Source organism: Pempheris klunzingeri, chromosome 1 (assembly GCF_042242105.1).
Source record: "Pempheris klunzingeri isolate RE-2024b chromosome 1, fPemKlu1.hap1, whole genome shotgun sequence".
Classification (NCBI taxonomy): Eukaryota; Metazoa; Chordata; class Actinopteri; order Acropomatiformes; family Pempheridae; genus Pempheris; species Pempheris klunzingeri.
The window spans coordinates 30,233,854-30,251,977 of NC_092012.1; the positions used below are offsets into that span (position 1 = coordinate 30,233,854).

At 39.3% G+C, this 18,124-nt stretch overlaps 1 protein-coding gene across 1 annotated transcript in view; it reads right to left on the minus strand.

Moving 5' to 3' along the window:
* Positions 1-4,185: 4,185 nt before the first annotated feature.
* The window catches only part of adamtsl3 (ADAMTS-like 3), a 172,449-nt gene continuing 158,510 nt past the window's right edge, over positions 4,186-18,124 (minus strand). Inside the window, exons 25-31 of the mRNA XM_070830721.1 lie at positions 17,868-17,993; positions 17,104-17,358; positions 10,720-10,903; positions 7,483-7,687; positions 7,292-7,395; positions 5,719-5,933; positions 4,186-4,717 (exon numbers count right to left, since the gene is read on the minus strand). Coding sequence (XP_070686822.1) covers positions 4,599-4,717; positions 5,719-5,933; positions 7,292-7,395; positions 7,483-7,687; positions 10,720-10,903; positions 17,104-17,358; positions 17,868-17,993 — 1,208 coding nt within the window. The 3' untranslated portion in view covers positions 4,186-4,598. The remainder of the gene's footprint in view (positions 4,718-5,718; positions 5,934-7,291; positions 7,396-7,482; positions 7,688-10,719; positions 10,904-17,103; positions 17,359-17,867; positions 17,994-18,124) is intronic.

The following is an 18,124-nucleotide window of genomic DNA, read 5'->3' on the forward strand; positions in this document are numbered from 1 at the left end:
GAGGCTGTCACAACCATATCCTATCCATTCACAGCTAGAAATGTATGAGTGGAGTTTATCTTGGGCACCAAATCCAGGGCTCAGCAGGTGGCTATATTTCTATTGCTGCAGGATTTTATCCCATGTCTTACTTAGTCCTTGTTGCCTGCAATATATTTTTAATTATTGCAACTGATGCACGTCTTCCTGGTGCTCTCCTGCAATAAACTATATGGAATCCCATAGTGTGTTGTCTGTGTTGATCTGTGGCTGGAATCCTTTCAACCATCAGCAGCACTTTGGAAATGTGACAATGTCATGGATGAGGACAATGCAATGCCAGTGTTCATCCTAATACATGAGGTACATGTCCTGACTATGCTGCTTGTGCGAGCTACCCAAGTCATTTCCCAGTGCTTCCAGTCTTTGTGCTCAGCTATAGTTAAAATGTCCTGGGCCTGCCTCTATGCATGGCACAGAAACTAATCAGCTCTGATTTTGAGTAAAACAGAAACAAGCAGAATTCACTGATTGAGATCCCATCCTGGCACATTTTTAAAGATGCAAAAATAATCCCTCCCTGAAAATTCCAGAATATGAATATGCGCATATATTAAATGTGTGAAGCTGATTCTTGAACTTGGAAACGAGGTAATTTGACAAAAAAAAAATCCTAACTCAAAGACCATTTACTAGTGAAGCTTTGATGAGCTCCATCTGCAGAGGAAGACTGACATGTGGATGAAAGCACATAAAAAAAAAAGCTAGCAAGTGGAATTTGAGTTAAGATTTATTTTGATATTCATGTATAATTTGTTCCAAACTTTTAACCACAGGACAAAAGCTGTAAACGTCACTCAACTTCCAAGTCGTGCTTATGTGATTTGCATATTAGGTTAGTTGTGCTGTTGCTATCGCTACATGCTATTTCTGTTTAAAAGTTTGATTTTAGGAAACCCTTTACCTTTAGAGCTGGAGTTAGATGTTTTTCCCCCAAAATAAAACCAGGTAAAAACTAGGTCCACATTTGGAAGTGATCAAACTGTCTTTATTCCTTTGGGTTTTATCTAAAGCACATTAATGATTTGTTGTACTACCTCACCTTCCCCCAGTCAAGCTGCAAGTCCACAAGCAGTGTAATGTCACCACATCAGATATACTGTATAGCCATCAGTAGCCATGGAGAAACACTGAAAAATGCATGATGCCAAGTGGCATTTCACAATGGAGCTATAAAACATTGGAGATTGCGCTTAAACACATGCAAATAAAATCAGGTGACTGGTAGCTAACGTACCACCCAATCAACATATACACGTGCTTTATAGTCTAAGATTTTAAACAAGAGTTAAAAAGACACCTTAACCAAGAATAAGTAACAAAATAAAAGTCTCACACAATCTACATACACTCAATATACCATATTGCACTTAGAACACAGTATATACAAGACATTTTACAATGCAGCACATCAGTATGATAACCAACACAAAGGTAGCATGAATAAATCCATCTATCACAATCAGTGTTGTGCTGGTGCCTCAGCTTTATCTCAATGAACCGCATGTTCTTCACTTCACCAAATGTCCTGCACTGTCATGGATGAGAATCATAGAGTGGTGTTGATGAACGTGAGTATGAGTCGATGCTTTCACAACTGAAGCTCCACCAACAGCAGCAGCTCTTTTCTCATCAGTGACACGTGACTACAATCGCGACCCAGTACCTTCACAAAAGTGAATGGTCTGTCAGGATTTCCATCCTAGATTCTGTTTTATATACATACACGACCTGACATTGATATTATAAATTAAATACAAGACTCCCACTGCTTGGTTGTGTGTACATAATGGTTTGGCCAGCCTAGTATCCCCAGGAATTACGTTCATACTGGATCATTCCGCAGCACACAAGTTGTGCCAGTGTTCAGTGCCAATGCAAGAGGCAATCTGTCCTTTAAAGTAGTAAAGTAAGAGTGTGGAGGCCAGGGTGGTCTATAGCCATGTAGCACATCTGATTTTCATATAAAAAATTGAGGCTTGTGACCTAAATGACACATTAGCCTTACCGTCTTTTTCCCACTGACGGTTCCCACCCTGGAAATCCTTTGAATCTATCCTATTGACCACCGGTTCATTCTCATGTTAATCTCAGCTTCCTCTTCAAACAGCTTTGCATCTTTGGCTCTTGAACTCTAAGCCTTGTCTTAGGGCATCCAATCCCAGGTGGTTTGGATGCCCCTCCTGGCTAAATGGGGGGTCCACATGGTGTGTGACATTAGCTAGCCTGTGCCTCAGCTCTTCATTTCAAACTGTTAGTCGATGGAAGCTCTCTAACCTAACATTAACCACCAAGTAAACTTGATCCCAAAACTTAAAGGATAACTCTGTTTTTTTTAAACCTGGGCTCCATTTTCACATATTTTGGGTACGAAATGACTAGTAGGTACAACTTTTGAAATTGGTCCAGTAGATTGCCTCTACTGGCAGCCAAAACTGGGCAGCAAATGGGCTGCAATGGCTGCAATGTAGGTCAAATCCCTTGAGGCAATTGTGCCTGATCAAAGTACAACATAGATTAAAAGCGCTTGTTATTGCCACTGACAGGCTCAGACTGTTATTCGAAGTATCTGACAACATTAACGAAAGGCTCCCTGCAGAGTTAGACCTGTATGTCGTATCACGTTATTCTAATTGACCAGACTCCATTGACAGAAATGGTCATTTTACCTTGCAGAAGAAAGGAGTGGCTGGTCTACTGCTGCCTCGATCAGTTAATTTGTGTTATTGTGCATTACACATATATTGTATTGGATCCAAACCAACCTTTTCAAATACCATGTCACACAAAAACATGAAGAAACTGATTGAGGCAGCAGTAAACCAACTACTCTTGTGCTCTGCATGGTAAAATTACTGTTTTTGTCAGTGGAGTCTGGTGGCTTTGAACCAAGCAATATAACTTTTTGGTTAAACGAAAAGGATGTTATGTTATGTCATTTGCTATAACAACCTGAGCCAGTCACTGGCAAAACAAACGCTTTTAGTGGACGCACTTTGATCTGGTGTTATTGCCCCGGAGGATTACATTATATGGCCACTGAACTTGTTCACTCTCTGTTTTTACCTTTCAGTGGAGACAATCTACTGGACCAATTCCATAAGTGTTTGTATCTACAAGTCAGTTTAAAACTCAAAATATGTAAAAATGGGGCCCGAGAGTTATCCATTAATCAAGTATATTAGTTACAAGTCCTTAAACCATACTTTAACAACTGCTTATTTGCCATAACCAATACTTGCCCTAACCATAGCCATCCTTTTATTTTCCACTCATAAATGCATAATTTCAAAAACATAATCTGGGGTTTTGCTAAATCAACATTCCATCAAGTGATAGGTTTGGTTTTGCTGATATAAATGATACATTAAGTCACCAATAATTGGTTTTGTGATGATTTTTTTTTACATCAATATCTTTTAAATTGGATCATTTCATGTCAGAGAACAAGAATTCAGTGTGTCTACCAAACTTTTAAACTTATCAGGATGGAAAATGCCCTCACATCATGGGACACTAAAACACGTGGAACACTGGAACCCACATGAAAGAACTTCGCTCAGGGTTAGCAGCTCTTTCAAGCAAGGTGATATACCGTACCTATTTAATGGTATGGAAGGTCAGGGATGGATTAAAGGATAGTTTCTATTTATTGCAACTTGGGTCTTATTTTTGCAGTTTTGGAAATCATTCATATTGCTAATAATATTATTTGGCACTCATTTTGGGTACATTCACTCTTTACCATCACATAAAGTGGCAAAACTGTTGGCTTCTTTACGAGCAGTCTGATCGCCTGACCTTTGCAATGTTTCTTTGTTGCCAGATCTCAACAATTACCTCCGTGAGTAGAAATGATGGCTAAAACTATGAAAATTAAACCCAAATTGTAATAAATTGGAATTTCCCTTTAACATTTTTAGATGAATCATTTCATAAAAACACTTTTGAACAATTACACAAATAAATAAAGAAAAGTTTAAAGTAGCAGAATGTATAACTGCAAATTTTCTAGGCTGTTTTTATGGAGATGCTGATATGATGACACCACTTGTATCAAGAGTGGATGACACGTCTGGCTTATATCTCATATCTAATGAAAGGTCAATGCCGGCAAACCAATACCTCAGCCTAAGTCTTGTTTACAGGAGAGCAGTGGTATGCTTTCTTACAATAACTTACAATAAAGAAAAAAAATTATTACATTCATTTTTGGCCACACCACCTTTCTCGAATGTTTGCTTAATGCTGAAAACTAAATGTTCTGTCATTGCAGGAAAAAAACTCCACTTGATCCACATAGTGAACACTTCATATTAGGAGGTTGGGTCCAAATCAGAAAATAAAGCCCCCATCATCCTTCCAGCCATTTGAGGCTCCAGTCTGTTTTATTTTAGCAAGTGAAAGATTTGGACTGAAGCTCGTCCTATTTACATATATGCAGTTCTTGAAGCATCCAGTCACAGATGATGTCCTTTCAGTCTTTGTTCAGTCACTCGTCTCATCATGTAGTCCAACTGTTTAACAAAATGTAATGTGGTTATAGCTGCTCACTGCCACTAGGTGGAGTCAGCATCGTGTGAACACGAACCGCAGCACCTCTGTTTGTACATGTCCACGTAGCACAGCTTCAGTCTCTTCACCACACTGCAGTACTGGGTGGTGTCCTTGCATTCACCTGCATGAGAACAAAACACTCCATGTAATCAGCAGTGAACACTATATGGTAATAAGGAGACATGTGATGGCCCCGGATGCAGTCATTTGGTTTTCTCTTCTGCATCTAATCAAGCACATGCTGTTTTCAATCATACTTTGTACAGTAAATGTACTTTACTTCAGTATTTCCCCTAATGAGACTTCATGGTTAAACTCCAGTACAGTAACTTTTACTCTGCTACATTTATTCAATAGCTGCAATTACAAGTTAGTTGGCGGGTAAAGATTTTAAACAGTAAGCAGAATAATTGCTTAATAAATGATGCAACCCAGCCATATGCAAAGTAGTTAGAATAAGTTCTACCTTGACTTGCTACAACATTAAAATGCTACTTAATACATCAGTATGACTAAAGCCAACGGTAAAATAAAAGCAATAATGTAACACTGGAAAAGTGAGGGCTTTTACTTTTGATAGTTGCCTATAAATATTACTCTGCAATTTCTAGTATTTATTTTATAGTATTGCTGTATTTACTTAAAGTAGATAAAGGTTCTGAAAACTCCTCCCACCAGCACGGAGTCTGGTAAAACCATCATCTAACAACTGAGTCCATGCTAAAGGAAAACTTTGTCCACTGATCAACTGATTGCTGATAAGCATAGAAGCACATTTTGTAAGTTATGTGTGTATATATTTAAATACATGATGTGTGACCTATATTATATGTATATAATATACATATATATGTACCACTATATTATAATATATTACTTCATTACTTTCAGTTAATAAATGCTAATGAAATGCTACTGAAACACAGGTTTTTAGTTGGTGCATAGCAGATCAGCGGAACAAAAAAATGTCTTTGTGTAGTTGTAAATTACAGAAAAGTATCACTTTAAAAGTATTCACTATTCAATTACATTCAAGTTTCTTGGTTTCAAAATATCAGACCCTACAAGTAAAATGGCATAAAACCTGCAGAGTGCTTTAACAAATTCTACTTGAGGACTTACTCCCACAGCTGGTGGTGTTGCAGTGCTGCCAGGTGGGGGGCCGTTGGAGCCAGGCACAGTGTTGCTCAGCCAGAGTCCTGCCACTCTTGCGGTGAATGCAGTCCACTTTGCGGGACTGAAAGCCACTCCCACAGACTACTGTGCATGCCCGCCATGCACCAGGACGCCACTGCACATCGCACAGGTCTGAGGAACAGTTGCGCACTGATGCGGGCCTGAAAGAGAGTAGTTTTAGTTTTCTCTTTAGTTCTGTGCACTCATTGTTGTGGCACTTCTGCACTTCACTTTCAGTTTATTTCCTGAGACCTGTTCCACAAAGCAAATTTATTGTGTTAACTGGAGAATTATGCAGCGTGCAGCAGGAACCCAGTCAAATCTGAAACAAGGACTGAAGTAAAAAGACCAGATTTGGGTTTCTTGTCCAGATAACTTGGTTAACCACGTCTGTATCACACAGCAAGGTTGGTAGGCTAACTTTGAGCTTAACTCAGGCTTTCTGGTATCTCAAAGCTGTCTCACTTTTAACTGGTAAGTGTAGGTCACCATGGTATATGCTAACCTTCAGAGTGCAGACAGCCTATTAACCAATTAACTCACTGAGAAAATGGACTTATCACTGCCTCTGTAGTCTCACAGGGAAAGAAGAACCACCAAGCCACAACAGTTTTTTTTCCATGGTAATGAATGACGGCAGCAAAACCATTGTGAGTGTTAAGCATATTGAATATATTCTTCGATAATCAGGGACACGTGTCATTTCTTATTAAAAAAATCTTTGGAAATACACTTATTTTATTCATTTCAATAAGTGAGATGAGGAAATCAATAGCGGTGCCTGTCTGTGTGCTAAGTACAGAGGAGTAGTCAGGACGTGATTAGTCTAGCTTAGCATACAGATTGGAAGCAGAGGGAAAAGGCTACAGCCTGGCTCTGTGCAAAGTCTAAAAATATGCCAACCAACACCGCTAAAGCTCACTAATTAGAACATCAAATCAATCTTCTCACCCCGCCTTTGATAAGAACATTATCTATGTTGAAGCATTCTCTCAAATGAGCAAAAACACGTTACAAACAGAAAATCTTACAGCTATATCTATATGTCTACACTTCCAGGCCTCTTCATTAGGTACACCTATAAAATCTAATGCGATCAAGTACAACATGTCTGCCACTTATTCTACTTCATAATCTATAGCTTTTGTTAAAACCTTCCTAGATATGTTGATTCAACTATATGCTTATTACTGAGCTTGTACTTACAGGTGGTGGTGTACTGCACTGAGTTATATTTAAGTCTTACTAATATTCTACCCCCCTTTAGAGGCTTAGAGTTGAGCTGTTGTGTTGGATTGCATTAGATTCGACAGGCGTACCCAATAAAGAGGATATAGATGATACAGTAATTCAGACATTTATAGTATAATGGCTATAAAATGACTCAGTTTTTATATATATATATATATATATATTCAGTTATACTATAAAGCAAAGTCATTTAATGGCCAGCTTGGTGAGAATGTAGACATGATGTATAGAAATAGCATTTTCATTGTGTTTGAGGGTTTGCGTGTACCTGTCCCTGAGAACACAGTCTGTGTATGAAGATCCATTGGCATGTTGGCAGATGACGGATCTCTTCTGTACAGTGGTGGTGGGGCCTAAACACCTCCCTGAACACTGAAATTGAGTAACATAGAGTTTACACTTAACAATAAATTTTCTACAGTGTGTGACATGCACGCATGTTTAATTCAGTGAATGTACCTTTCCCCATGGACTGGTTATCCAGGTTGGACAGTTATTAGCGCTGCACTGCTCTGTGTCTGCTGGCCGGCTCATCCTCTCACAGGCAGCTGCTGTCAGAGTCCTCATTGCACCTCTGGATTCCAACAGCTGACAGGAAACCTGCCTCTGTTTCCAGCCGCTGCCGCAGGAGGCCGAGCACTTTGACCACTCTGATACCACCCATCTGAAAAGATGACATGAAACAGGAAATACACACACGTAAGTGGGAGGTAGCTCTGCTTGTGAATACTATGTAAGTGATAATGACATGCAACCAATAGCCATTATTCTAACTGTCCAAAAACAACAATCTGCCAATCACGCCTACAACACATCAGGCGATCAGACCGCTTGTAAACATACCTCCAGGTTAGCCTAAGGCAAAGTATACAATGAATAAGACTGAATGGCAATGGTGAAGACCACCTGTTACATCTTTATTGTATAATGCTGTGTAAACACCCATAATAATTTAGTAAGCCCTACAGAAGTATTTCCTCTGTGTATGCATGTATGTGTATATGAATAATTGTATATTTTTTTGATTTTATTGTTCTTCTGTTCTATATTTAATTATTTATACAAATGCTCTTTGTGTGTAGCATAAAGTGAGCAAACTAAACTTATTTTTTCTGGGAGGGCCAATTGGGGGCATTGGAAACAACTACTGACATTACTGATATTATCTCCACCAGGTCCTGTTTCTCTTAAAATTCACCCCCACTGACCACGACATAAACCAGCCCAGTAGGGTTTAGGGCTGCTGCCGGTAAAGGTACGGGGACACACTTTAGTAGCCTCTAACTTTCTCTGTGATCATTCATATGAAATGCCAATAAGCGGAAGCTGTTGTTATTAAACCTGGATTTCTGTAGATGTTGTCAGATGACGTCACCATTACACAATAAGGATTTTACTAATACAGCACAGCGGTGTGGGAGTGACTGCTGGTTAACAGGCAGTGTTTATGGGATGTGCTTATATCACTATGTCATGCATGTTCCATTGTCTGACAACAGAAAAATATGTATATGAGAACAATTCTGCTTCATTAAAACACATTTGTCCTGCTGCAGGGAACAACACTGATTGTAGCAGTGAGACTGAACCAAACAGTGAAGATGAAGGTGGTAAAGCCAAAACAACGAGCTGAAAACCACTAAACAGCTTCATCGAGCTAAGGGGACCTGTGGATGCTGGGTGATAATTCTCTGTAGGTTTATCATTACAAGCCACGCCTTTCACATTACACATACTCATTTTACTTATTATTATATAAAACTTAGATTTTTTTGTAGTTCTGAAACACACACTATCTGTGCCTCGTCAATTACCGTATGCACTGTACATTATAGAACTGTTGTAATGTACTTCCCTGCATGTTTTAGATCCCTGCTACACACCTGATTCAAATGAATGGGCTGCAGAACTTGATGACGAACTGATCATTTGAATCAGGTGTGCTGGAGTAGTGAAACATCTGAAATATCCACGGCAGTGGGCCCCCAGGAGCGGAATTGGGAAACACTGCATTATAGAATACATGTGTATATACTTAAACCTATGTATAAGGCTCAGCAACTGATTCCTGATCTGATCTTTTGTCTGATGCCAGTGAAAGCAATACATCTATTTTGCAATAAAAGCAATTCTATTCTGAAATGCTTTGCGTACATAGAAGCCAAAATCCGTAGTAAAATGTTATGTTGCTCTTTTTGCTAGAATCCAAACTATTTGATTGAAAGGCCCTGTTTTCTTTGTGTGTGTGATAGGGTGCGTGAAACATGTAAGATTCTATGTTTTTGTGCTTGTCTATGAGTTTTGGCCATTTTCTTAATGTGGACAGTAAAAGGTTAGCAGCAGAGAGAATGAGAATTTAGTGCCTGCAACACCACAGTCCTGGCTTGAGTTGAACTAATGGCGGGTAATTTGTGTTGCATTAGTGAGTGAAGCTGGCTCAGTGTGTGGCAGCGGTGTGGGGCTGACTGATGGGCTGTATGAAGAGTAAAGGCCGGCTGGTAGAGCTGGAAACAGTAGGGAGCTGAGGATGAGAATTCTGCTGAGAGACGCTCTTCTCGTTGTGATCTGGCTGGCCTTCGTGAATTCATTAGCAGCTTGAATTTTCTGTGTTTCTCTCACATGAAAGAAAGCGTGTGAAAGAGTATATGCTGGGTATGTAGACTTACAGCAGTAAAGTAAATATTCATCAGTCACTGTGATGCAACTGTGTTTGACTGTATGTTTATTGCATAATCACCCAACATAAAATTATCCATTAAGAACCAATATTCTAAGTTTCAGTGGACATACTCTGCACAGGTGATCTAAATGAGTTTGCAGAAGCTTCACCTAAAGAAGTTGAAAGGCTGAAATACCTAAAAAGCACACTCTCCATATGTCTGCACTTGCTGGCCACAACTAAGGTGGCACTCTTGGCCAGATGACAGCATAACAGATATAAATATTGTGTATGTATTTAGAAAGGTCAAAAATGTTTAATTTACTATGCCCTATCAATGCATGAGTTTTGTGCTGGGTAACTGTGGCTGGCTGTAATTTCTCTGCCTGTCTTGTGCAACTGGCTCACTAGCTTTTCCAATGAATTTGCCTTGATTTGTGGAAGAATCCGGTCATGCTCAGTGAGTTTACAGGCTGACAGCGCACAGGCAGGCAGGGATGTATGACTGGACGCCCGTCCATTCTTTTCATGCGCACCCAAGGAAATGATTGGACAGGCTTATCATAAGCCTGGACAGCCATGTCAAATCATTTGATTTACTGATTTGCTGATATGACAATTTCAACAAATATGGTAAAACTGCTTCTAAAATAAGTTACATACCCTGCCTTTAAGTGACCTTACGCAGTTAACACATATGACATTACTGTAATTGCCAGCCATTACATTATGATTTTTTTTTTTTTACAAATTGTCTTTTATTTTCTAAGCCAGTGGTTCTATCCATTATGATAACATTCTACTCAAAAGAGTAACTGCTGAAATCTGGGAACGCAGATGCATGTGTAAAAATAGTTCAATCGTCACCAGAAACATGAGCAATCAGATGATTAGACAGGTTGCAAACAACAGGTTTGCCAGATAAGATACCACTTTATTCTAAACTCCCTTTGCCAGGAGCTGGCTCTGAATCCTTCCTACCCTGATGATCTGCCTCGAGTTATGTGTCATATCCTGACGTCTACATGTCAGTGTACCTGGGAGGGCAGTCCTGTCTGTTGCAAGGAACTGGGGAGGTGATGGGCTTTGGTATGTGCTGACACATGGTGGACTGAACATCTTTTCCATCCGCAGTGACACAGCGGATCCTCCGCAGCCAAGTCCCTCTGTTGCCACAGGAAGTACTGCATGTGGTCCAGTCCCCAAAACGCCAGCCAAACTCTGTGGACCCAAATGTTCAACATTAGGATTCATTGGATCAAGGACACAACCAACAAAAAAAGATTTTAAAACACTTGAGGAAGCAAACAGCTTTAACAACCATCCAAGGATTTGCTAAACTAAGTGTACATGGGTCCTCTGCGCAGGTTCTTAAATTTTTAATTTCAGATTGAAATGCCCACTGTATAAAAACAATGCCTGAGGCAAAGCTGAGACAGCTGGTGGGGGCACTATATAATTCATACAAGAAAACCTGAATACAATGATGTACAATGATGTACTGTGTTACTCTGTGGACCGATTTAATACAACATGCTGACGGAAACCACATTTTTCCATTTATTTATCCATCTTACTGCCAACTGTCATCCACCAAACACCAAACCATGCTTTAAATAAAAAAGAAAATGTCTTCTAAGTCTTCTCTGTACAAACATAGTTACAAATTTTGAATGTAGACATGGACATTGTGAAGGAATGGAACAGGGATTGAAAACTGAGAATTAATTGGAGTGTAGAATAACATCCCCTCACTTCTAATAACTACAATCATCAACTACGTAAAACTGGTCCAAAAGTATAAAATTATTCATAGGTTACGTTTCTCCAAGGAACACCTGCCAGCTTGGAGTAACACTATTAATAAGACTGACACATTCATATGATGTGCCCTGGGGTTAAACCCTGATGGGTGCAGAAGCAGAGCATGATTTCACATGTAGTGTGGTTTAATATACCTCCCCTCCTGAATATAATATCACAACCTGCTTCTTTTTCTCTCCCCTCCAGCCATATCTCCACTCCTCCCAGACCCACCATTCTCCCACCAGATGAACTTGGACTTTCCCTCCTTTCATGATCACTTGACCTCCATCTCCCCACCTGTTACCGATTCCCTAATCACTCCTGCAGTGTGCTGACCTTCCCAGGCCTGTTCATGATCTATATATACTATATATACCAGTCCAGATCCTTCATTCTCTTGTCAGTTCATCCAAGTTACTATGTTGATTTGCTGCCTTGTGTTTTTGCTTTGGAGCTTTTGTTGCTTATACGTGAACCTGAACCTGGATCTGTACCTATAAGCCTTTGTTATCATTAAAAAACCCTGAAAATCATCCTGCTGCCTGTGTTATCTGCACCTTGGTTGTATCCCCATTACAGTGCAAAGCAAACACTGACAATAAAACTGATAAGAGATAAATCTTCACTCATTTTAAATGGGGATCAGAAGAAACATTTACAGAGTGGATTGATGTGCAACAAATAAAGCTACTATTCATGAGATGGAAATCCACAGATGCGTTAAGTTTGCAGGAATGGTACTCGTTATATTTCAGTGCTCTCTCTGTGTAACTGTCTAGTTCTTGATCATATAGAACAACAGGGCAAACTATAGAGGGTTTCACAAGTGCCCTCGATAAAGTACAGTATTTACTATAGGATATGAATGTGAAGTATTCTCATCCAGTGTCTGCTGGGATTGCTTCCAACCCCAATGTGACCCTTAAGTGAGTGATCCTGGCCTACAGTTCATCTTAATTCATGACATAAACATTTACCACTTCCCCATCACCAAAGAACTAGCAAGGTAGAGTTTGCTGTAATGACTGCCACACTCAAACGCAAGCCTCCATGCTGCCAAAACTTGTGTACAACATTCATTCAGTAAGCAAAAATGCAGCAGAGGTAAGTAAGCAAGTATTGATATTAAAAACAAAGTTGTGAAGTCAAGGACTTATGTACAAAACTGACTCTGAGTTCCTTATTTAGTCCTTAGTTTAGTTTTTGGGACTCCTGAGTTTCAGTGACTATTGGGTAAGGCTGGTGTGCCCCTGCTAACAAAGACAGTAAAGATACCAAGTGGAGTATGGTAAAACTAGTAGCGCTGTAGATTATGTAGATGTGTGACATCTGCACCGTTTGTATCTGTGAACTATGAGCACAGCGGAGACATGATACATATTCCTGCAAACTGCAGACAGCCATTCCTCTCAAGTACACTCAACACTCAGGCTTTAGTGTCTCAGGGACTGCCACACTGTAATAGAAATAAAAAGTGCAATCCTTATTCAGTGATAAAAAGCCAATGCAATCACTCATCCCAGCCTCAGCTGCTGTGCTCTTGACTCTGTCCAGATGCACTGACGTACAGTAGAGGAATCAAGAGGCAGAATATTTCATTTGATTTGCTGTAGAATGACCTTATTCTGCATCAGAGCTGAGAGCAGCAATGTGATGAGTGGAGAAGAAAACAAGAGCACAGAGTGGCTGAAAGCAAAAGAAAAATGTATGAAAATATGTTGATATTTCTGAAAGGAAGCTGGTTTTTCCACGGCTGCTATTTTATTACTGCATGATTGAGTCACATTTACTTTGTCATAGCATAGTTAGCATAGTAACAGCTTATTTAGGTCTATTATTTTGTGATTCTGTAGCAAGTTACAATATAGCTTACATTTCAAAATGAAAGTGAGTCTAATATAAAATCTCTGTATCTTGGGAAAAACCAGAGAAGAAGGCTTGATTGTCCACCGAACAGGGATTGGTAACTGTAGGTTGTGTAGCTGTAGCTCCCTACTTTTCTAATGCTTAGAAATTGATTTAAAATATCTTCAAACACATCTTGAATCTTGAGCTGCTTCATTCATGCTTCACCATCAGTAGCTAATTTGTTAATTAGTTCCTTGGCTACCACCTGACTAGCTCCATCTCACTGTCTATTCTGCTGATATACCCATGCCAAGGCTGTATGCTGCCACAGCTCTCTCCACCACCCCAGCGTCCTTATGTGCTAATTCTTTTATGCATGACTTCACTAAAATCTAATGTTCATGTATGTTTTTACAAGGGGCATTAGCTCTCTCGGTAGAATCCTCATTCCTGCTCAGATTAGAGTGCTCCACGAGGAGCAGAGCCCTTTATTTTCTATTCTTATCTATATTTTTATTTTACAATAATGTGGCAGAATTTCACAGTTATCTGTCAGTTGTAAAAGGGATAATTTCAGGAATGTTCAGTTTATCTGACAATGTAAAGGTTTTGTAGCCAATCTGGCAGGTGTGACACTATTTTTTTTATTTTCTTAATCTTAACAATTATTCAACTTAAAAAAAACAACCCTTTATTTCATTTTAAAACTGAGATCCTCAATAGCTACTGATGTAGCTCCCTTTCCTCGAGTCCATAGGATAAATTGAAATATTTAGAAGCTTGGTGTCACTTCCAGTCAGTTAGCCTGAACAAATGAATTGTAGGTTACATTGGAACTGTGGCTCTCAGAGAACAGCTTCTCTTTGCCACGTTTGTGCTTCATTTTTGTTCATGTTCTCAGCAATGAGATGAAATATGCAGAATTGCTTGTCTTACTTCAAAGAACCCAGTTCAAACATAAAGTCATAAAAAAACATCTTGAAATACTGCAATAAAAAAGCTCATTCTCCTTTGAGTCCAGATTTCTGTGAATGGAGCACTCACTGTTAATGAGGAGAATATTATAATATAATATAATGGTATTAATATTTAAATAGATTTTTCTGTAAAATGTTGCAAACAGACAGTGATTCAAATCAGTTGTTAAAGGCTGTTATTGGCACAAGCAAGAAAACCAAGAATATTGTAGGTCAGTCCATTCAGTAAAAACTCTCTCCCCATTTTCCTTTAAAACCGTGTGTGTTCCCACATTCAACTCAGTTCAATTTAACTTATACAAACAATGAGATACTCAACTCAAAAATCTACACAAGTTTACCACAGATCCCAAAAAGCAAATCAACAAGTAAATAGAAATAGAAAAGTTAGATTTTATGATCCCAGTTTAGCATTCAGCAGAGACAACAGGAGTACTCATGGGGAATAACCAGTTCTTACACAGATTAATCCAGAGAGGCAGCCTGCAGAGAAGAAACTCCCCACTCTTCCACAACACAAACTTGAGGATATTGGATGCTCAGAAGTAAATCGTTTGTTTTCTCTTCCACTGACCAACTTTTCCAGGAGGCAGGCTTCGCACTGTGTGGATAATTTGTAATGTTATGATTGGATTAGTGGATGACTATGGCTGTAACAGTCGCAAATGTGAATGAACTGCATTTGCCACAATAGATCCAATACGAATGAAAATCAAACATATCAAACAGTGTAGTAGTGTTAAGAGCTGACTTTACATGTAACACCCTTCAAACTCAGTGGAAACAGCTAGACAAGTGCTTTTTATACCTTTCTAGGTGATTCCAGATAATGGCGCTCTGATACTGCAGGGTGCTCTTCCACGGAACATTTTAATTGCAGTTGGGATTTTCAACAGAAATCCTTTGCTTCCTGTGCTGCTGACCTTGTATGTTCATTAGGAGCCATCTTGCACCCAAGCAAGCCACCATCTTTTTGATGACCTTAGTCTTATGCAGCTTCCACTGTAGGCAAGAGCCCAGTGTCACACCTTAGTATGCAAAAGAGAAGAGCTGTTTGTGGATCTCAGTGCATCTAAGTTTTTGAGGAATCTCAAGGGGCATGGATTTTGTTTCTTTCTTTGAGGATTTAATTGAGGATTTCTCAATTTATTAAGACTAAACCACAAGCCCCTCAGTTGTTCCTCTGCATACACATGACACAATTAGTCAGCTTTGTTGGATGGTCATTTTATAGGGATGGAACAACGACAGCTTTCCTCGTGCTGTAAGGCTCGATAGGTTATAGTGAAGATCTGATTGCTCCAGTCCACAGGGAACATTTATTATAAAGGTGGCCTCTGCTGTTATGAAGGCCTTTTAGGACTGAAATGTATGAACCTGAAATGCAAGACAACACCAGTCATTCACTTTTCATTCTATTTTAGACACATTTTGCCAACTGAAATTATGCATGCTCTCTCTACCCAAAATGTTGGCTGTGCTCCTGGCCCACATGGATTAGTAGCTATGTTTATAAATGAGCCTCTCAAGTACTTATCTCACTTTCTGATTTCATTTGTCCTTGTGTGCTTGCAAAACTTCCACCTATTTGAAAATGTGCTAAAGTTGCTCTTCACAGAGGAAATGACCTGCTAGCTCTAGATAATCATAGATGAATTTCTAGAATTTGCATTTCAGTGAAAATATTTGAGAATCTAACTTTTAATAAATTATCACAGTACATGAATAATTCTAATACTTTATCCCCATCTCATTTTCTTTCTAATCTGTTTAATTGATACATTTTCAACGATGTATTTTCATTTTTAGATGGTCAAGGTCAATTTATATGTGTCATTTTTAATGATTTAGCCAAAGCTTTTAAATTGGTAGACCGTCATTTTCTTCTTGATACACTTGACTGATGTTTCTCATTTAGCATTGTTTGATTCATTCTTACTTTCACAAACATCATCAGTGTGTTTCTTTTCTTTGCAGCCAGATTATTCAACTTTTGTGAAGGGTGTAGCACCAGGGTCTATTTTAGGGCCATTAGTTTTCTCAACATTATTAATGACCTTCCACAAATCTGTTTAATTGTTTTGTTCAGTCCTATGCAGATGGCACTGTTGTATACATGTTACTCATAACTCAAACTAAATCCAGAAATCTGTGCAGTCAGAATTTTGTCTCATTCAAAAATATATCATCTGCTCAGTTGGATATTCATTTTATTGATGGATCTCTTTTAGGCCTCATATTGATTTTTTAAATAAATAGAACCAGCCAGGCCCATAATACTATATCAGTGTTTTACTCTCCGGGTGAGAAAACACGTCTTGTGGCTCTTTCCTGTTATTGGTTATGATGATAACATATACCAGAACACATCTTCATCATTTAATTTAGTTTTCAGGTTTGAGGTACTGAGGTGTGTCCTTACTGTATCCGTCATGTATGATACAGGTAATTGGTTACCATTTAACTGTAGGAGACATTTCCATTGGTAGCTCTTTGTTTTTAAATGCATTTACTTAATTCAAACATGAAGCAGCTTTTTTTTTCACAATTTACATCATCATACTCACTTAGGCACATCCCTTTCAAACTCCCTTATCTATACTCACTCACTCACTCACTTTCATTACTTCAAAAGGTCATTGATTGCAGACTGTATGTACTTTCATTGTATATAGGTAGGCTCAGTACTATTGATATAACTGTATTCATATGGCAATTCTTCAAGTTGATATCTGCACAGGTTTATATATGCACACTTTACATGTGCATGCAGATCAATTTAATGCTCACCTTCAGCGTGAACGTTTATCCAGGCAGACAGTATTTGTCTGGTGCTGTTGATGAGGGTCTGGCATCGGTACTGGCCTGAGAACTTCGCCTGGTTTGTGTTGACCTCAAGGACACGGCCTCCCACCAGCATCCGGTACTGTGGACTCTGACCCGGACCAGAACCCTGGGTCTGTGCTGGACCTGAAACCTCCCTGAGGGTCTGGTTGTTGTAGTCCCAGCGCACTGGCAGTTTGTGATCAGGAACTACTGGGCAACCTATTGAAAGACACAAGCAGCTGAATGTAAATATTGGTTTTAAGGAGAACTGTTTCTTGTGAAAAACATTATATACAGACTTCTGCAGCTCTGTATGAATCTCCATGAATTCTGATAAATAGCATCAAGTGATGTCAATTGAGTCAGCGTCAGTTGGTGCCATCTCCCCCTCCATCTGCTGCTCTGAGTTGATGGATCTGATGCTCTGTTCCTCTCTATCTCTCTTTCCTTCTCTCCCAGGCTCGGTCCAGGAGTTGATTGTGTAAAATCCTAGTAAATCAGGAGCTGAATGCACATTACCATGTGCCAGTTTCGTACTCTGGCCCAGGTCTTGTCATATTTATACAATCTCATACAAGTTTTTATTTTTTTTTTTTCCTTTGGAGGGTTTGGAGATATTTGGCTCTGAGATTTCCCATGTCTCCATGGGAGTACAATAGTGGTGAACCCAATCTAGTTTGCACATGAGCATGTGCAGGCTTTGTATGTATGTACGCTTGTGTGTGTACCTATACGTAGATTGTCTCCACGTTTGATAAAGACACTTGTTCCACGTCGTGACGCCATGAGGACTCTTCTCCTGTTCAGCTCTTGTGAGACTGCAACAACCCTACTTCCTCCAGCAGGATATGGACCTGTATACACATGCAGACACACAAAAATGTGCATAAAACCCAAATTTAAATCCAGATGAAGGCTGCCAACTATGATCGAAATGAACAGTTTATCATTATCTGAGCATATGTGTTGATGTTTGCGCTCTATG